At 56.5% G+C, this 18,065-nt stretch overlaps 9 protein-coding genes across 9 annotated transcripts; 5 read left to right on the forward strand and 4 right to left on the reverse strand.

The window, feature by feature from the left end:
* Window positions 1-389: 389 nt before the first annotated feature.
* Window positions 390-1,289, forward strand: BO95DRAFT_501526 (uncharacterized protein; the record flags this gene model as incomplete). Its single annotated transcript, XM_025591008.1, has 3 exons — window positions 390-436; window positions 524-1,029; window positions 1,117-1,289. 3 exons carry the CDS (start codon window positions 390-392, stop codon window positions 1,287-1,289), a joined length of 726 nt encoding a protein of 241 aa, XP_025440189.1.
* A 510-nt stretch (window positions 1,290-1,799) lies between these two features.
* BO95DRAFT_516298 (uncharacterized protein) lies at window positions 1,800-3,487 on the forward strand. The gene is made up of 4 exons (XM_025591811.1): window positions 1,800-2,679; window positions 2,744-2,958; window positions 3,022-3,114; window positions 3,166-3,487. The coding sequence occupies exons 1-4, from the start codon at window positions 2,052-2,054 to the stop codon at window positions 3,202-3,204; spliced, it is 975 nt and encodes a 324-aa protein (XP_025440190.1). The 5' UTR covers window positions 1,800-2,051; the 3' UTR covers window positions 3,205-3,487.
* BO95DRAFT_465811 (uncharacterized protein) lies at window positions 3,367-3,807 on the reverse strand (the record flags this gene model as incomplete). The annotated part of the gene is made up of 3 exons (XM_025589163.1): window positions 3,367-3,460; window positions 3,528-3,577; window positions 3,646-3,807. 3 exons carry the CDS (start codon window positions 3,805-3,807, stop codon window positions 3,367-3,369), a joined length of 306 nt encoding a protein of 101 aa, XP_025440191.1.
* A 966-nt stretch (window positions 3,808-4,773) lies between these two features.
* Window positions 4,774-6,780, forward strand: BO95DRAFT_206832 (adenosylhomocysteinase). Its single transcript, XM_025581079.1, has 6 exons — window positions 4,774-4,832; window positions 4,905-4,961; window positions 5,013-5,145; window positions 5,197-5,323; window positions 5,381-5,982; window positions 6,030-6,780. Exons 2-6 carry the CDS (start codon window positions 4,923-4,925, stop codon window positions 6,476-6,478), a joined length of 1,350 nt encoding a protein of 449 aa, XP_025440192.1. The 5' UTR covers window positions 4,774-4,832; window positions 4,905-4,922; the 3' UTR covers window positions 6,479-6,780.
* Window positions 6,781-8,143: 1,363 nt separating this feature from the next.
* Window positions 8,144-9,043, reverse strand: BO95DRAFT_368075 (SDR family oxidoreductase; the record flags this gene model as incomplete). Its single annotated transcript, XM_025582810.1, has 1 exon — window positions 8,144-9,043. The coding sequence occupies one exon, from the start codon at window positions 9,041-9,043 to the stop codon at window positions 8,144-8,146; it is 900 nt and encodes a 299-aa protein (XP_025440193.1).
* Window positions 9,044-10,031: 988 nt separating this feature from the next.
* On the reverse strand, window positions 10,032-11,888 carry BO95DRAFT_433873 (uncharacterized protein; the record flags this gene model as incomplete). Its single annotated transcript, XM_025585115.1, has 2 exons — window positions 10,032-10,122; window positions 10,189-11,888. 2 exons carry the CDS (start codon window positions 11,886-11,888, stop codon window positions 10,032-10,034), a joined length of 1,791 nt encoding a protein of 596 aa, XP_025440194.1.
* A 1,747-nt stretch (window positions 11,889-13,635) lies between these two features.
* Window positions 13,636-14,982, reverse strand: BO95DRAFT_368113 (Tm-1-like ATP-binding domain-containing protein; the record flags this gene model as incomplete). Its single annotated transcript, XM_025582812.1, has 1 exon — window positions 13,636-14,982. The coding sequence occupies one exon, from the start codon at window positions 14,980-14,982 to the stop codon at window positions 13,636-13,638; it is 1,347 nt and encodes a 448-aa protein (XP_025440195.1).
* A 191-nt stretch (window positions 14,983-15,173) lies between these two features.
* Window positions 15,174-16,382, forward strand: BO95DRAFT_445045 (TIM-barrel enzyme family protein). The gene is made up of 3 exons (XM_025587042.1): window positions 15,174-15,345; window positions 15,400-15,545; window positions 15,611-16,382. The coding sequence occupies exons 1-3, from the start codon at window positions 15,261-15,263 to the stop codon at window positions 16,211-16,213; spliced, it is 834 nt and encodes a 277-aa protein (XP_025440196.1). The 5' UTR covers window positions 15,174-15,260; the 3' UTR covers window positions 16,214-16,382.
* Window positions 16,383-16,420: 38 nt separating this feature from the next.
* Window positions 16,421-17,473, forward strand: BO95DRAFT_475143 (SDR family NAD(P)-dependent oxidoreductase; the record flags this gene model as incomplete). The annotated part of the gene is made up of 2 exons (XM_025589835.1): window positions 16,421-16,570; window positions 16,626-17,473. The coding sequence occupies exons 1-2, from the start codon at window positions 16,519-16,521 to the stop codon at window positions 17,471-17,473; spliced, it is 900 nt and encodes a 299-aa protein (XP_025440197.1). The 5' UTR covers window positions 16,421-16,518.
* Window positions 17,474-18,065: the final 592 nt, after the last annotated feature.

Consider the following 18,065-nt stretch of genomic DNA (forward strand, 5'->3'; position numbering starts at 1 on the left):
AACTAGCCGACGATCATATCGGGGAGAACGGGGGGGCGAGGAGGAGGGTCTTGTTCAACTCACGGGGAATTATGTGGACCTTTTTTTTTTTTCGTGATTGCCGGCTGGAGTTGTCGGCATATTGCGTGCTTTTGGAGGAATCTCCCCCCATGGGAACGGGGGGGCAGTGGGACGGACCATAGGGAACTGGAGCAGAAGGTAGATTTATTCCATGTCTTGTCGTTCTCTTTTTCTTCTTTTCTCCTTCTCCCAATCCAATCCAATCTAATCCAATCCCTTCAAGCGTTCGTTGCATCCTTCCTTTGTCCGTCAGCATCGCGGCAGTCCCATCCCATACATCAAACCACAGGCGATCACCCCGAAGCCAGGGCACTGGGCACCTGAGAACAATGGCCCCCCAAATAGGCAGACCGCTCTATCCCACCTCCGACACCGAGTCCGTGGAAGAAGAAGAGGCACGGGCTTTACTCCCGACAGCAGGGACAGGGAAGCCTCCCCTCCCACTCCCACTCCACCACCACAGCCTCATCACCACCGACTTCGACGCCCTCCGATTCCACGCCGCCGCCGCCCTGCAATTGCGCTTCTCACTACATCAGACAGAAACAGTGGCAGCAGCGCTCCCAACAGACACCCACCTCATCGTCTCCCCCTACAACCAGCCGGGCCACCTCCTCGACCTCCGCACCCTGGACCGCGCGAACCAGCTCCTCGCGCAGGCCCTCACCATCCTGCAGCCCACGCGGCCCGACTACGCCACCGCGCCCTACACCGAGTCCTTCAACTGGGCCTCCGTGTTCGAGCTGTTACGGCAGCTTGCCCTCGACTCTCAGGCCGAAGATGAGGCAACGTCGTGGCCCGCGCAGAGCTTCTACGTAGTCACCTTCCGCTCGCGACTGCGCGCCGACGTCGACGCCGAGCGGCTGCATCTGCTGGATGCGCATTCGCATCAGGAGGCGATGGCCAGCGGGGGGCTGTTGAAGTATTGGTTCGGGAGTAAGGATGCCAGTCATAGAAATCTGGCGACTTGTGAGTTTTCTTCTCCCCCTGTGGTGTTGGCACAGCATGTGAGGACTCGTTACGGGAGGGTGAGGCTAATCAAAGTGACGGGGACAGGCATCTGGCGAAGTCGGGAGGATGCGCGGCTCGGCGGGTTGGGGCCATGGCATAAGAAGGCTCGCGGCGCGGCGAGGGAGATGTATGAGTCGATTGAGTTCTCGACGGTGCGGTTGACGGTTGGGGAGGGGGTTGCGGGGTGGGAGTTTGGGGAGTGGGTGGATGAGAACTGATGGGGGAGTCGGTGGAATTGGTTAAAAGAGGATTTGGTGATTCATGGTGCTACTGGTTCCGGGCAGTGGGGGTGTTCTGAATGGGTGGTGCTTTTTGTTAAATGATGCGTTTGAGCGGGTGGGTTTCGAGTCGATAGAGTATTCATAATATACCCGATGTTCAGTGATGTACAGCGCAGTATGGCATTGCGTTGGAAGTGAGAGGTTCCTGTGCGCATACAGATGTATACGGCGTAGGTTAGCGGACCAATTTAATGCGACTTGCGGAGTACCCTGGTCGTTGTTGTTCGCACTTATGCACACAGCGTCCACTCGTGGCTGAAAGAAGGTGTATTCCCCGCGCCCGCCACAATCCAGACCCTCCTATTGGAGGAGCAGTCCAGGGACGGCGGCCGAAAAGAGAGATTTTCCACGCGGGATGTGGGGAAAATTGCCCTCGGTTGCGTCGGTTCGGATGATCCGATACGAGAAGACACCAGTCCCCGAGTGATGTTTGGCTTCTGGATGGATGAAAGACCCGGTAGGGCCGCCTTATCGCCCATCAGAATGCGGGGGAAGCTGCACTGGTGCACTGCGATGCTTTCTTATTCATTCGTTCGTCGTGCGTCATGATGGGGACGTGGCGCGGGGCAATCCTCTCTATATAAAGCCCCCCTCCAGACCAACGCAAAGGGGACCGCTTCACCCCAGACTGACTGCAGCTGACTAGTATCTAGCTGTACAGTCTATCGGTGTGACCCTCAACCACTCAACAACACCACCATGGTCGGAGTCCTCCAGGAAACCATCACCGTCAGCGACGGCCCCCTCACCAGCTCGAACGCCGCCCTCCTGCGGCCGTCCGACCCCAACCTGCCCCTGGAGGAACTCCGGCAGCGCTACGAGGCCGACGGCTACCTCTTCCTAAAGCAGGTGATCCCGCGGGCGGACGTGCTCGAGACCCGGCGCCGGTACTTCGCCTACCTGGCGCCGACCGGGGTGCTGAAGGAAGGGTCGGACCCGGTGGAGGGGATCTTCAACCCGAGCAAGTCGGCGGACGACTTCCCGGGCATCGGGGCGGCCAGCGTCGCGGGCAACGGGCGGCCCGGCGGCGACAGCGCGGCCGAGTTCGTCGACCGCGCCATCGAGGCCCACTACAAGGACTGGTACGTCGACCAGCTCTGCAATCACCCCGCCCTGTACGCCTACGTCGCCAACTTCACCGGCTGGGGCGCCAACACCCTCACCTTCAAGCGCACCCTGCTGCGCAACAACACCCCGGGCACCAAGCCCATCGGCGTGCACTACGATCAGATCTTCATTCGCCACGGGGAGCCTACCAGTGTCACGGCCTGGGTGCCGATCGGCGATGTGAAGATCAACGGCGGAGGGTTGATTTATCTGGAAGATAGTATGTCATCTTCTTTGGCAGGTGGGTGCAACGGGCTTGCTAACTGCTACTCCACTGTGCAAAGGTGATTCGGTGGGCAGAAAGATCGAGGACGACTTCACAGTCAAGGCCAAGCAGGCGGGGCTGTCGGACGAAGAGGCCCGGTCGGCCTTCAACTCGAACATGACCGCCAACGCACTGCTGTCGGATGCGCCGGCCGAGTTCGCTAAGGAACACGGTCGTCGCTGGCTGGTCGCGGCGTACGAAGCCGGGGACGTCGTCCTACATAAGCCCCATATGGTACGTTGTTGCCGTCGTCGATGCTTGGTGGGCTCCGCAGGGCATGCTGATCGTCCGGTCTAGATCCACGCCTCGACCGTCAATAATGACCCGGATAATGTCATCCGTCTGGCGACGGATATCCGGTTCTGCGATTCGTCGAAGCCGTACGATAAGGTGGGTGTTCCGGTTGGTTGCTTAGACTAGGGCCTTACTGACAATTCGCAGAGATGGATGAATTTCTATCGGTTCAACGATGGTGTCTAGCGCTGGTTTGCGAGATCCTGAGCCAAAATTGTGGAGGTCGTGTAGTTTCTTAAGTGATGATGCGATGAAATTGTAGACTGCAAGAACGGACGCCTTCTATAGGCAAATTGGCAATAGGGAAGCAACGCAATGAATGTATTCTGTGTCATTCTCCCCATCTAGTCATGCTGCCGAAGCTTCCCTATGTTCCGCTTGCTCATTCTCATCGTCCCCACCGTCATCATTATCTGGGCTGTGAAAGGTACAGTGACAGATCCTAGCATCAGATATAGTTAGCCTCAACACGATCGCCGACGACGGACAGACAGTCCATAGGAGCTTACTCCTGGTCATCGCAGAACCCTCCGGTCCAGCCTCCGCCTTGTGCAATGCACTAACTGATCAGCCTTATCCTTATCCATGCATCATTCACCCGTTGTTGAGGGTCTAGAACAAACGTACGGTATTCCGACAGGCGAGATTCGCGATCTGAATTCCTCCGGGCGTTTGACATGACTTCTGCGCTGCTGCGAGGGCGACTCCGAGGGCCGTGGATTTGGTGGCGAGGGGCACGGCGGAGGCGAGCACCAGGGAGCAGAGGGTTGAAATTGCAAGTAGCTTCATACTGGCCGTAGAAATGGAGATGGCTGGGATAGATGGGATTATGATCGAAGAAAGAAAGGTCCATGCCAGCAGACAAATTTACCACTACGACGAAGCAAGGCTCGAAGGGGTGTTGCCATTGCATAGATCTACTGTGCGGTACATCCGAAGGCAGTGTCGGGGACATTGGGATGGCTACTAGTAGTATAGTATGTAGTAAGTACTGCAATGATGCTCTCACCTGCAAGTCACCAAATGCAAGAAGAAACAAAAGATATCTTCGACAGAATCTAAGCATCGGATCGCATTCACTACATATGACCGATCCGCTGTGAACAAAAATCTCGACAGTTAAGTATGGGGTTGTGTTGCAGTTCCATCCCCACCGCCGGAGATCCGAAGTGCCAAGTGCACGTTAACCTTTACCCTTGCGTTCGGCGAATTGGCGGTGGAAATTTTGGAGCTAAGGTTCAACCCCCCGAACTCGCCAATCCCACGGGGCCCAAGATCCGATCCTGATATGTTCACCCGGAGGATTTGGGAATTCGACCTGAAGAGGGCATTGTCAGTGGATGAGGGCGCTACTGTGCAAATTGGACTAGCTCCCCCTCTTTTTCGGCGGACATCAGGCCAATCGCTGGCGGGGGTCGGAGCAGATCGCAGGCTGATCCAGCTGCATGTCCGTCCAAGTTCGGAGGTTTCGGACAACGCAGACATGAGATGAGGGGCGAGTGGTTGGGTGGGGGTTTGGTTGTGGAGGGGAAGAGGGTAGTCCAGTAGTCCAGTAGTCCAGTAGTCCAGTAAATAGTTACGAGTAAGTTACTACGTAGTTAGGCTCAATGGTAGTGTAGTGTAGGAGTGTACTGTATGTACTCCGTAGTGTAGGCAGATTCGGCGAGACCGGCAATACAGTTACTCCGGACCCAAGTTGGGCTCAGCCCCGCCCAGCACCACCAAACTTATTTCTCTTCCTGATTCCCCTCTTCTCTTACTCCCCCATTTCTCTTTCTTATCTCTCTCCCCCTTTTTCTATCCCCATCCTTTCAGTAGGTTGTCCTGGACATTCTCTTCATCGTCCATCATCCAACTCCGTGTTTGTTGCTAATCCTCCATCCTAGTCTTCCTTACACATCACAATGGCTGCCCCCGCTCAGAAGTTCAAGGTCGCCGACATCGTACGTGTTGCCTCATCAATCATTGACAATCACCTCCTGATAATCTTCTAGTCGTTGGCCGCCTTCGGTCGCCGCGAGATCGAGCTCGCCGAGATTGAGATGCCCGGTCTCATGGCCATCCGCCGCAGATACGCTGAGGACCAGCCCCTCGCCGGTGCCCGCATCGCTGGTTGCTTGCACATGAGTATGTTCCGCTTCGGTGACTTTTTCCCAACCAGCTGCTAACCCTGCCCAGCCATCCAGACTGCCGTCCTCATCGAGACCCTCGTTGCCCTCGGTGCTGAGGTCACCTGGTCCAGCTGCAACATCTTCTCCACTCAGGACCACGCCGCCGCCGCCATTGCCGCCGCCGGTGTCCCTGTGTAAGCTGACACTGAATTCTCTCCGTCCCGGCGGTCCCCACGCTAACAACCCGCTAGCTTCGCCTGGAAGGGTGAGACCGAGGAGGAGTACAACTGGTGCTTGGAGCAGCAGCTCGTCTCCTTCAAGGATGGCAAGAAGCTCAACCTCATCCTCGACGACGGTGGTGACTTGACCTCCCTCGTCCACGAGAAGTACCCCGAGCAGCTCAAGGACTGCTACGGTCTGTCCGAGGAGACCACCACCGGTGTCCACCACCTGTACCGCATGCTCAAGGAGGGCAAGCTCCTCGTCCCCGCCATCAATGTCAACGACTCCGTCACCAAGTCCAAGTTCGACAACCTGTACGGCTGCCGCGAGTCCCTCGTCGACGGTATCAAGCGTGCCACCGATGTCATGATCGCCGGTAAGGTCGCCGTCGTCGCCGGTTTCGGTGATGTCGGTAAGGGCTGTGCCGATGCTCTCCGCAGCATGGGTGCCCGCGTCATCGTTACTGAGATCGACCCCATCAACGCCCTCCAGGCTGCCGTCCAGGGCTACCAGGTCACCACCATGGAGGAGGCTGCTCCCCAGGGTCAGATCTTCGTCACGACCACCGGCTGCCGTGACATCCTTGTTGGCAAGCACTTCGAGGTTATGCGCAACGACGCCATTGTTTGCAGTAAGTTCTCTGCCTCATTCTCTCTTGAGACGGTGCTAACTGCTCAGACATCGGTCACTTCGACATTGAGATCGACGTCGCCTGGTTGAAGGCCAATGCCAAGTCCGTCCAGAACATCAAGCCCCAGGTCGACCGCTACGAGATGCCCAGCGGCAACCACATCATCCTCCTCGCCGAGGGCCGTCTCGTCAACCTGGGCTGTGCCACCGGCCACTCTTCCTTCGTCATGTCCTGCTCTTTCTCCAACCAGGTCCTTGCCCAGATCGCTCTCTTCAAGGCCGAGGACGTTGCCTTCGGCCAGAAGTACGTCGAGTTCGGCACCACCGGCCGCAAGCCCGTCGGCGTCTACGTCCTGCCCAAGGTTTTGGACGAGCAGGTCGCTCTCCTCCACTTGGAGCACGTCAACGGCAAGCTCTCCAAGCTCACCCCCGTCCAGGCCGAGTACCTTGGTCTGGAGGTCACCGGTCCCTTCAAGGCCGACCACTACCGCTACTAAGCGTTTTCCTTGATTTGTGTCCACCGCATACACACCTGTTCGGCATTGATTTCGGTATACCCTGAACGGCTAGAGTTTTTCAACATGGTCACGATGTTACGAAACAAATAAAAGGGGTCTTTTTTTAACAATGGGGCTCAAAAGCATTGTCTTCAACGGCAAGAATAAAAGTGGCATGGGGGTTTGATTGGGTTGTTTTATACCATAAAGATAAATAATATGAGTTTGTTTGCATGCAGTGACTGTGATCGGGTTGTGCGCCTAGCATCACCGTACTTGCCCACTTCTAGTACTCTTGACTCTTGAGACAGAGAGCAGTGAGCCCAACTTTCAACCACAAGTCCTATAAAGTCCCATGCATCATTCTCCACAAGACCGTCAGTGAGATCCTATTGATGAGTGGGGCCCTTTTGGGGGCTGCTTGTGTTCGGTGGAAGGGACGGAAACAGGATTCCTGAGTAAATCTGGTATAAGAGAGACTCAGGGGTTGCTTGAGAATCTTGTTAATATTTTGTCTCATTCATACTTATGTCTGAGTTCGGAGGTAGCAATGTGCTAGATTACATAATGCGATTCATAACCCGTCATCCAGCCAAGTTACTGATCCGAGCCCGCAATGAACTTACCTAAGTAAGTACAGGCATGCATCTCGACCTACCACTCAGACACTAAACAACCACAGCAACGAACCCAACACCATAAAAACCCTACTATATCCCCACTCCCTACCATCCATCCTTCACCCCCATCCAAAGACCATTAGAACCTCTACCTCTACCTACCTCCCTTCTCTTCACCCATCCACCCCCTCTTTATTTCCCTTACGGGGAGAAGAAAGAACAAGCCCCCCCTCTGCAAACCTACCACCTCCTCAACCCAACCATCACCACCACCCGCAAGGGCCGTATCCGACGGCCGACGAGGACTGGCGCCGCGTGCGCCGCTGCCACCACCACCCGGGTCTCCTGCAGGAGTTCCTTCGGCGCCTGGCGGGCCGGAAATGCTGGGCCACGCTGGGGTCCAAGACGCGGGAGGTGGTTTTTAGGTGTGCCCACCCTTCTCTTTTTTTTGGGGGGGGGAGGGCAGTTTGGAGGGCAGTGCGAATTTGGGTTTCTGTCGGTGAACAGCGGCGTGCTGTGGGATGAGGTGCGGGATGGCATTGGGCGGTATAAAAATCGGCCTGGGATGCGGGTGTTGGGGTTTGGTGGTCGGGCCCTAGGTAGGTACGGAGGAGGACGGGGAGGAGGGTCCGAGAGGCATCTTATGGGGGCAGGGGAGGGGCAGTCGAAGGGGTCTTCTTGAAGTGGACAGGTTTGTATCTTGTTTCTTTTCTTGGGGTTGGTGCGATTGGACTGTATTGTACATCTCGGTACCTGATCGCTTTTCTCTTGATTCCCGGGGTTCATGATTGTACAGTACTTGGCGCATAGCGCATATTTGTCTACTTCTGTTGAGGTACAGTATACTTGGGATTGAAGAGGGTGAGAGCACAGGGGTACCGACAGGAAAGCATACAAGATAATCCAAGCCTGCTCATGTCAGATAGACTGCGCCAACATCTAGATGTCTCGCAGCCTACGGCTCAGCTAGCTCGGTACACTCATTGATGTTGTTACGGTTACTGGGATAAAGATGAGGCAGGCTGGGGATCATGCCGTCCGACACTCAAACCACCACGCGAAACTTGAACAAGTCTCTTTGGAGAACGTCCTGCTGCTTCTGCTCCAGCTCCTCCATGTCCCAGCTCACCGAGGCAAATCGGCCGGCCAGCCAGTCGCGCCGCTCGCGGACGAGCCAGACCAGCGTGTCCGCGGCCAGCTCCGGGGTGTCGGTCAGGACGGATTGCCGCTCCGGGGGCATGTTCATGGCCAGCTCAGTCATGACGGCACCCGGATGGAGCGCGATGGCGATCAGCCCCTGCCGGTGGTATTCTGCGTCCATGAACTCGGTGAGGCGGCAGAGGGCGAATTTGGTGGTCTGGTAGGCCGACGCCCCCGGAAACATGACATGGGCCCCCCCGCTGCTGATGTTGATGACCGTCTTCGTCGGCGACCGGAGCAGCAGCGGAACGAAGAAGTGGGCCGCGAGATAGGTGCCCTTGATGTTGACCTCCCAGGTCCGCCACCACTCGCTCGGCTCCGAGTCGGCCAGGGGCTTCCACTCCTCCAGGTAGCCCGCGTTGTTGATCAGGACATCGAGCCCGCCGCCGCCGAGCCACTCGGCCGCGGTCGAGGCGGCCGCGCGCACCGAGTCTTCCGAGGTCACGTCTGCCTTCAGGGACCGCACGAATGGCCGGGGCCGGTGGGCCTTCATGGCCGCGTGGTGGACGGCCGTCTCCACCTCGCTCAGGTCCGACCGCGCGAGCAGCAGGATCGTCGAGCAGCCCGCCATGGCAAAGCGGATCGCGGCCGCCTTGCCGATGCCCTTGGAGGCCCCCGTGATCAGGACCGACTTGCCCGCCAGGTCGGCGTGAGCCGGATCGATGAACGGGTACGTGTCCTTGCGCGTCGAGACATAGCTAGCCACCGCAGGCCAGTTTGCCAGGGAGGGATCTTGGGCCGACATGGTCGTTCTCCAAAGGAACCCGCAGTTGTAGGTAGAGCCGGGGGTAAGAGGATGAGGTGAGAGAGCTGCTGCGCTTGGAAGCTGCGTTTGCCGGGTGGGTACTAGGTAGGTAGTCATCCCCCTCGTATGGATCGAAGACCAAGAAGCCTCAATTAGTAATAGTAAGTCATTCGTCCATGATGCCATTCCTCAGACGGAGATTGCGTTTCTTAAACGCCGTCGTGGTCTCTCTGGTCCGTTAACTCCGCGGCCAGAAATTCCGAATATAGACTCTTAGACGGAGGGGTGTAAGAGCAAGCCATTAAAAAGCACCAATTGTCGTCGTGTGTACTGAGTGTGATGATTTCTTGCATATATAATATAAATATAGCCTAAAGTCGTAAACTATAAAAGCTAGACATAGTAGAAGTTACTCTATCAGAAATATACTCGGTAAAATTAAACACAGTAACTACAGTGAGATTAGGCCTTAGAAATCCTTCAAAGGTCGTTGTTTATCAAAGGACAAGTACTGCTGGGCTATTCCCAAGCAGTATAACGTATAATATTTTTATTTTCCAAGTCAATACATCGATCCCAACCCGGAGGATTAGTGCGGTTCAATGACTTTTTCTACACGGCTCTGTAGTTTGATCATGGTTTCATTATTGAAGAGACTCCTCCGTTGCTCCTGCCCCAGCTGACTAAACGTGGGACGCGACCTCAAAGCATGTCCTATTTAATACGATTTCTCGACAGCATTACAGGAACACTGGTATTTCTTCTCAGTGGGTAACTGGAGCAGCCTCTCACAGCCCTTCCAGTTCCATTTCCATGTTTGATCCACATCATGAAGGCAGGCAGCAGGTACCAGGCCAGTGGTTACATAGATAGACTAATCAGGATCAGGACTCTTGCTGGGGAACGGACTATCTTCATCAACAGTCATTATCTCTCTATAAATTAGCCCAATAGGACTCTGTCACCCTTGATTGGGCCCCTTATCGCATCACAAAGCTAGAGCTTTGTGAATCAGCTGAATGACCTTTCCGGGGTACTCCAGGCCCAACTCATTCCAATGACCATCATCCTTGACAGCGCTAAGAAGGATTTCGAATCAGTCAGCGTCTTTCCTGAAGATATGCACTTGTGACCATCAGACTTACACTTTCCCACGTGGTAGCCAAAAAAGCTGAGCTGCTCTGCCGGAAACTTCGCATTGGGGCGCACTGGGTCGGAGTTCTGGACTGGGGATCTCTACTGTCTCCGCGATGACGGGGGATGCGATGTCACCTGCCGCGCACTGCTGACACTGGGCAAAGATCTTTTCCACGGTCGGCATGTCACTCCAAGGGATACTGACCCAAAGGCAGGCTTCAGAATCAAATGGTGGGCGGGGGGCCTCCATGTCGGCTCGCTGAGACGACTTTTCCCCAAGACTTGACACTTGTTTCTCCAAAGCCTCGACTCTCTCCACTATCGACATGGAATATAGGCTATCGAGCTTGCCTTCGAGGTTGTTCAATGCGTTCAGTACCTGAGTGTGATCTTTCGTCTCATCCATCTTAGACTCGAGTGATCCAAGACGGCATTCGAAGATCGAGTCAACACGCTGGCAAAGGTTGTTGGCAAAGTCATCTTGGATTCTTCGGTCCAGAGTAGAGGCAAGTTCTTGCAGCCGCTCTTGATTTGAGCTCGTGCTGTCCTGGATTCCCAACAGGATTGGCAGTATCTTCGCTTCGTGGCAAGCTTTTTCATCCCGCACTGCCGATCGCTCGAGGCTCTCGTTCATACACTGAAGGCTCGAGGTCGCAAACGCCGATGACGCCTCATTGGCCTGGGCTGGAAGTCCGGCCTTGTCCTCAACTATTGAAATTTGTCGATTGCTGAGGGTCTCGGCGATCTGCTGCAGGTGGGCGATCTGTGCTCCAAGTAGATTGAGGTTGCTTGCAAGCAAACTGGCCATTTCCTTGTCTTGCGCAAGGCCCGCCTTCTCTTCGGTCAACCTTTGGACTCTTTGCCTTGCATTTTGCAAGTCTTCGTCTAAGCTATCTTTCTGTTGCTGAAGTTCTGCGCTTTTTTCTCTCTCCGCACTGGCTGCATTCGTCGCCGAGATTTCCCATTCCTCAACGTCGGCGATTCTCTTTTGCAGATCGTCATTCTTGGAAAGCAAGTCATCGTGTTCGGCACTCAGCACGTCATGTCTGGACCTCAGGTCGTTATGTTTGGCCACCTGGTCTTGCAGAAGCACTGCCTCCGCTTGCAGCCTTTTCCTTTCCATCTCTGCCTCCGTCAAGGCCATTTCCACATTCTTCAAGTCCTTCAAGTTGGTCCGAAGTTCTCTGGTCTGGTCCTCAAGGCTTTTATTCTTTTCTCGAAGTGCTCGGAGTTCCAGCGCGGTCGAATTCTTGGAATCGGCCAGCTGTGCTTGGAGCTGCAGGTTCTTTCCCCGCTCCACTTCCAGCTCCCGTTGCAGGGAAGCAATTTTCTGCCTATCATCGCGCATCGAAGCCTGCATCTCATCCCAGATGAACGGGAGATATCTTACCATGCCGTCGAAACTAGGTCCTTCTATCCTGGTCTGCAACCCCTCGCCACGATGCCCGTCCTGCTCGCTGGGCTGCGAACGCTGAGGCGGGTTGCTTCGACTGCCATTTTCCGAGGAGTGCGCCTGGTGGTGTTCTTGTAGACTGGAAACACGACGCCTAAAGGAGAGTCGGGTCTGGGATAGAGTGGTCTTTGTAAGTGATGGTGGGGATGGTCGGGGGATCCGGCGCAGCAGTTGGGGATTGGACGGGAGCGAGTCAGAAGAGTCTTGAGAGTATCCCGACTGACTGCTTCGAAGTGACGCTTTTGACTCGGACATTATCTGCGACAAGAAATGGGGGCTAAGCTCGATGCCCCGGAATATGGTTTTCCAAATGCTATGCGAGGAAACGGAGTTACCGAGGGTATTGATATATCGAGCGTGTATTGTAGGCAGAGAACAACCCATCCCCGCACAATTTCGACCTCCTCCCCAAGATCACACGTCAATGCTTCCTGCAAAGCCTTGTTAGAACGGTTGGAGAACAGTAGTGCAGTCCGGTATGCGTGTAAGCCTTGATTGATCATCTGGTTCACCGGGTCGTGGACCTAATTCATTCCAATTGATTGTACCCTGGAAACCCTGACCATTGTCAGCACCCGTTTGCATCGGAGGGCCAGTGGGAGGCCATGTGGACTAGAGGATGGGCAAGACAGAACTCTGAGGGTGGAGCCACGTCAATCCGACGTCGGTCTCCGGAGCAAGACGAAGTATAATGATGGTGAGCGAATGTGGGAGGAAGTGGCGGTTGTGGAGAGCGCCTTCGGTCACGGCGACGCGTCCACTCGTCCACTCGTCCACTCAACAGGCCGACTCCCAACATGCCAGTCTAATCTTGTGTAGGCATCACCCCAAGGCTGGTTCACCGGTGATTCATCTCCATTCATCTCGTAGGTGGCGCTTCGACAGATAGAGATGTCGCACCAGATCCCGATGACTGCGGTGCTGTGCTTGATGCCGGAGGGGTCGATATTGGGGCGAGCAGGAATCGTGGAGATGGTAGCCTACCAAGTAGTATTATAAGCCGTGGAGAAGGGGTTTGTCCGACGCCAAAAGAGCCCTCCCGACGTCGTCCCAGGGGCTTCCGGCCCGTTCGAAATGTTTTCAAGGCTATGTGTGCTGTATCGATCTTCCAGCTCACAATGCATCGATGGCGATGGCGGGCATGACAAACAGATGCGGCAAAAAAAAATACTTTATCGAATATCAGGTTGGCAAAACCTTTAATATGATAAACTCTTGGGCGCTGCCGGTACCCAGAAAGGAAAATCCCGTGGGTAACACAACACCCACTGTTATGTTATGTCAGCTATAAAGGCAACATACAGGCATGCGAAGTCATGGCCATGCCCGATGGAACCATGATATACTCCCCATGTGGCCCTGTTGGACAGGAATAGATGAAAATCATAGTTTCTTGAATGTGATGTGTTGAGCCCTACTTCCAACCTCGCAGATCTAACCTCTGCAGGTGTCCTAGACGGACAGAAGCAGCTGGGCGACCACTTTCTTTCTCTCATGATGAACCACCCCAGCATTGACATTCGCCGACCCTCGAGCCGACGACGACCATTTTGCCATCAAACAGCCACCCCGCTGTCCTTAATGCGGCCGACGGACCACATGGGATGGGAGGAATGACGAAAGCGGGAAACAGAAATGGGAATGCTCTGCGCCCATATCGCGCTTGTTGTTCGTGTGGGTAATAAACTCGCCTGCTTCGGGGATATGCGAAGGACTGGAACTGGATTCCACAGGAATTGTGTTCGGTTCGGTATCTATTCAGTGGGTTGGAGAGAGAAGATACTGGTATACTTCTTCTAGCCAGAATGAGTCAAGAATAACTTAATCTGCTTGACAGTCGATCATGAATATCATAGTACTACCCACGGATATATTGCCCATCAGCTGGATCATCGACATGCCCATGCCCATAGCACTAAGCACTACAGCTGTCATTTGCACCTCCAGGCCTGCTGCTTGCATACCAAACGACAACCCCCGAAAACACTCCCCGACTACAAGATCAAACCAACCGACAACCCATCACCCTCCCCAACCCCTCCACCAACCCCCTCGCAAACGCCGGATCATTGATCTCCTCCTCCCGCCTGACCACCTCCACCCCAGACCCCTTCAACCCCTCCTCCACCGTGCGAAACAGCACCCCATCCGCCTCCGGATCCCAATACACGCCCCCTTCCACATCCAACATACTCAACCCGCGCGTCGGCAGCACGACCACTACCTTCTCCGGCACCTTGGCCCTCCTCAACTTCCCCACCATAAACGCCCCCACCTCCTCATTCTCTGCAGGGGACGTCCGCACCAGCGTAACAGTAGGATTATGCTCCCAGATCCGCCTTCCCCGAAACCGCTCCGGCACCGTCCCCGGCGGGCCATAGTTGACCATATCGCAGGCGCCCACACTGACCACCTGCGGAATGCCCGCTGCCGTCGCGGCGTCCAACCGCTCCGGTCCAGCGGAGAGCACCCCGCCGACCAGCTCATCGACCACCTCGGAAGTGGTCAGATCGATCACGGCGTCCAGCCCGCCTTCGCGGACCAACCGCTCCATGGCTTTCCCGCCGGCGCCCGTGGCGTGGAAGATGAATACTTCCGTGGCGGTGGGGGAGGCGGCCAGCAGGGATTGGATCGCGGTGACGCAGGGGGTGGTCACGCCGAACATGGTGATCCCGATGCGTTTGGGCGGGGCGGCCCGTTGGAGCTCTGGGGCGGCGGCTGGGTTGTCTTGGGGGTGCCGGTGGTGGTTATGGTGGTGCTGCTGCTGCTCGCGCCGGAACTGCACGGCGGCCATCGCGGCGGCGGCCGCCGCAGCATTGTCCAGAATCCTGGTGAGGATCGAATTGGTGCCGGCGATGTCGACGACGCTGTACATCATGGTCAGGTCGGTTTCCTCGACGTAGGGCCCGATGTCCCCGCTGGCCATGGTGGAGACCATCACCTTCGGGAAGCCGAGGGGGCAGGCGGCGCGCATTGCCGCTGTCGCGACGGTGGTGCCGCAGCTGCCGCCGAGGGCGAGGATGCCGTGCAGCTGGTTGAGGGCGCGTAGGTGGGCGATGGTGCGCCGGGTGCGCGCGGTGGCGGCTTCGAGGTAGGATTGGCGCGGCAGCGAGGCCCAGTCTTTGGGTTCGTGGTCGTCGTTCTTGATGTCGATGTCGCACGGGGAGGGGAGGGAGGGGTGGGGGATGGTGATTTCCTCATGATGAGAAGGCTCGCGCCCGATGTCGAGGAGGATCACGGATGGGCTGGGGTGGACGGGGGATGAGAGCAGTTGCTGGCGCGTGTGTTGCAGTTCCGCCCATTTGGTGTCGCAGGTGCCGATTAGGAGGATGGTGGGGTGGTCTGTCATTTTGCTTGGATTTCTTGTGCTGATTGATGAAGTTATGAGCGCATGATCATTGCACAAATGGTGGTGGTTGTTGTTGTGTCTGATTAAATAAGATGTTCGGATGAGGGCTGAGGTGGGGTGGAGGAATGATGCATGAAGAGGAGGATATGCACGATGATGTTGTTTGCCCCTCCTCTCCTCTCAACTCCTCTTTTATTCATCCTCTACCCCTCCCAATCTCTTTCAACCCCCGTTTGTCTGCAAACCAATTTCCCTCGCTCAAACGAACATCCAACAAAATGCGCCCAACAAACCGACAAGAAGTGCTCGCGCGTTTGCGCAAGACCATCGCCGATGGCTCCATCATTGTCGGAGCCGGAGCTGGTACCCCCCATTAACACCCCGCATCCAAACAGCGACTAATCCCCCGTCAAACAGGAATCGGGCTCTCCGCCAAATTCATCGAAAAAGGCGGCGCCGACCTCATCCTGGTCTACAACTCGGGCCGCTTCCGCATGGCCGGCCGGGGCTCTCTGGCGGGCATGATGCCCTACTCCGATGCCAACGAGGTGGTGGTTGACATGGTAGGTCGCCCGCCCGCCTTGCCTTGCCTACCCCCTTTCCCACCAATAAAATAACAATGCACCAGGCCTCCGAAGTCCTCCCCATCGTGGAAAACACCCCCGTGCTCGCCGGGGTGTGCGGCACCGACCCCTTCCGCGACATGCGGCCCTTCCTGCAGCAGCTGCGCTCGCTGGGCTTCGTCGGGGTCCAGAACTTCCCGACGGTCGGGCTGATCGACGGCAAGTTCCGGGCCAACCTCGAGGAAACGGGGATGGGGTACGAGCGCGAGGTCGAGATGATCCGGCTGGCGCACGAGCTGGACCTGGTGACGACGCCGTACGTGTTTACCGTCGACGAGGGCGAGCGCATGGCGCGCGCGGGCGCCGACGTGATCGTCGTGCATCTGGGGCTCACGACTTCCGGGACGATCGGGGCGCAGACCAGTCTATCGTTGGATGAGAGTGTTCACGTCATCCAGGAGGTGAGGGATGCAGTGACCAAAATCAACGAGGAGGTCATTGTGCTGTGTCATGGGGGCCCGGTGGCCAGCCCGGAGGATGCGCAGTATGTTTTGTCGAGGGTGAAAGGCGTGCATGGGTTCTTTGGGGCGAGTAGTATGGAGCGGTTGCCGGTGGAGAGGGCGATCGAGGAGAATGCGAGGAGGTTCAAGGGGGTAAAACTGGGTTGAGCTTACTGTGTAGTCTGGTGGAGTGAGTGTATGGGTTTGCTGTTGTTGAGTGGATTTATTGTAACTAAATTGAGGTATGGATGGATGGATGGAGACGTGCCGCCGGAGTGTGCCCGATTGGGGAATTTCCCGGTGTATACTTAGTACTCAGCGAGTCGCAACGCAAGTGGAGATCTCAAGCATCCAGCTGATCAACAATAATTATCCGGGGGGAAGTATATCAATTGCTGCCGACAGACACAGTCTTGACTTTCTCCCGAGTCCCCTCCACCTCCCTCCCCTTACGCATTCCGACAGCACCCAAAATGTCTGGCATTCTCGCAGGCAAACTCGCCATCATCACCGGCGGATCGCGGGGTAGGCAACCTGCTACATCAAGTACGAGACACGCAACCAACTAACCCCGACCCAGGCATCGGCGAAGCGATCGCGCACAACCTCGCGCGCAAAGGCTGCTCCCTGCTCCTCAACTACACCTCGGACTCGTCGCGGGCGCGCACCGAGTCCCTCTGCACGCAGCTGGCGCGCGAGCACTCGATCCGCTGCGTGCCCGTGCAAGCCGACCTGTCCGACCCGGCGCCGGCCATCGAGCGCATCCTCAGCGTCGCCAAGGCCGAGTTCTCCTCCTCCTCTACGCAGCAGCAACTGACGATCGACATTCTCATCAACAACGCCGGCGTCAGCAAGGACCGCTTCCTCAACGACGCGACCAAAGGCGCCATTGACGCCGACTACTTCAACTGGCACTACACGATCAACGTCCTCGCCCCGCTCCTCCTCACCCAGGCCATCGCCCCCTACCTGCCCCGCTCCCCCCCGCGCAGCGGCCGCATCGTCAACATCTCCTCCATCTCGTCGGCGCTGGGGTTCACCGGCCAGAGCGTGTACGGCGGCACCAAAGCGGCGCTGGAGGCCATGACGCGCACCTGGGCGCGCGAGCTGGCCGACGTCGCGACCGTCAACGCCGTCAACCCCGGCCCCGTCATCGGGGACATGTACTTCGCCACGGGCGAGGCGTTCTGGCGGCAGATGCAGGGGTTCCAGGATAACACGCCGGGGAGCAAGATGGTCGAGGACGATCCGCTGGTGGGCCAGTTGACGGAGGAGCAGAAGCAACTCATCAAGGAGAAAATGGGCGGCCGGCGGCCCGGGTTCACGGCCGAGGTGGCCGGCGTGGTGGGGATGTTGTGCTCCGAGGATGCGGGGTGGTGTACGGGGAGTGTGGTGTGTGCGAATGGGGGGTTGCGGTTTACTACATGAAGAATTTACATGATAGATAGAGTCAATTGATTTACATAACTTACATAGAAGGATGTTTTGAGTTGTTGTTTTCTGTGGACGTAGTAGAGAGTAGACAGGCACGTGAGAGCTCCCCCCCGGAGGTTATGTCATGTCACATGTTACATGTCATCATCATTCCTTCGTCTGGACTCTGGAATCATCCTCAACGTTGCTTAATCTAATCACTGAACTCAATTCCATCCACCAATTCTCCATCCACCGATTCAATAAACCAGCAACCCGCAATAAATCTCTCCTCACTCCAGCAGACAGAAAAGGAACCATGTCCACCCGCATCCGCACCCTGACTCTCACCAAGCTCCCCCCGCGCTCCTCCTCCCTCCACCACCTCTCTCAATCCCGCCCATCCTTCCTCCGTCTCCGGCCGCTGTCAACAGCAACAGCAACAATCTCCCTACGACTCACCCATCCCCCAAGAACCCAAAAGCCCACCCTCCCCATCCGCCTCCTCCCTCGCGCCCACCCAATCCCCCAAGGCAGAAGACCCTACACAACCGGCAAATCCACCAGCGACATCATCGTCGAAGAGCTGCAGGATCTGTACGCCCCC

This window comes from Aspergillus brunneoviolaceus (genome assembly GCF_003184695.1).
Source record: "Aspergillus brunneoviolaceus CBS 621.78 unplaced genomic scaffold BO95scaffold_52, whole genome shotgun sequence".
Classification (NCBI taxonomy): domain Eukaryota; kingdom Fungi; phylum Ascomycota; class Eurotiomycetes; order Eurotiales; family Aspergillaceae; genus Aspergillus; species Aspergillus brunneoviolaceus.

Coding starts and splice junctions, on each gene's coding strand:
- BO95DRAFT_206832 (XM_025581079.1), top strand. CDS start 4,923: ATGGCTGCCCCCGCTCAGAAGTTCAAGGTCGCCGACATC. Junction 4,962..5,012: donor AGTTCAAGGTCGCCGACATC/GTACGTGTTGCC, acceptor ATAATCTTCTAG/TCGTTGGCCGCCTTCGGTCG. Junction 5,146..5,196: donor CGCTGGTTGCTTGCACATGA/GTATGTTCCGCT, acceptor AACCCTGCCCAG/CCATCCAGACTGCCGTCCTC.
- BO95DRAFT_445045 (XM_025587042.1), top strand. CDS start 15,261: ATGCGCCCAACAAACCGACAAGAAGTGCTCGCGCGTTTGCGCAAGACC. Junction 15,346..15,399: donor CATTGTCGGAGCCGGAGCTG/GTACCCCCCATT, acceptor CCCGTCAAACAG/GAATCGGGCTCTCCGCCAAA. Junction 15,546..15,610: donor ACGAGGTGGTGGTTGACATG/GTAGGTCGCCCG, acceptor ACAATGCACCAG/GCCTCCGAAGTCCTCCCCAT.
- BO95DRAFT_516298 (XM_025591811.1), top strand. CDS start 2,052: ATGGTCGGAGTCCTCCAGGAAACCATCACCGTCAGCGACGGCCCCCTC. Junction 2,680..2,743: donor GTTGATTTATCTGGAAGATA/GTATGTCATCTT, acceptor CACTGTGCAAAG/GTGATTCGGTGGGCAGAAAG. Junction 3,115..3,165: donor CGTCGAAGCCGTACGATAAG/GTGGGTGTTCCG, acceptor GACAATTCGCAG/AGATGGATGAATTTCTATCG.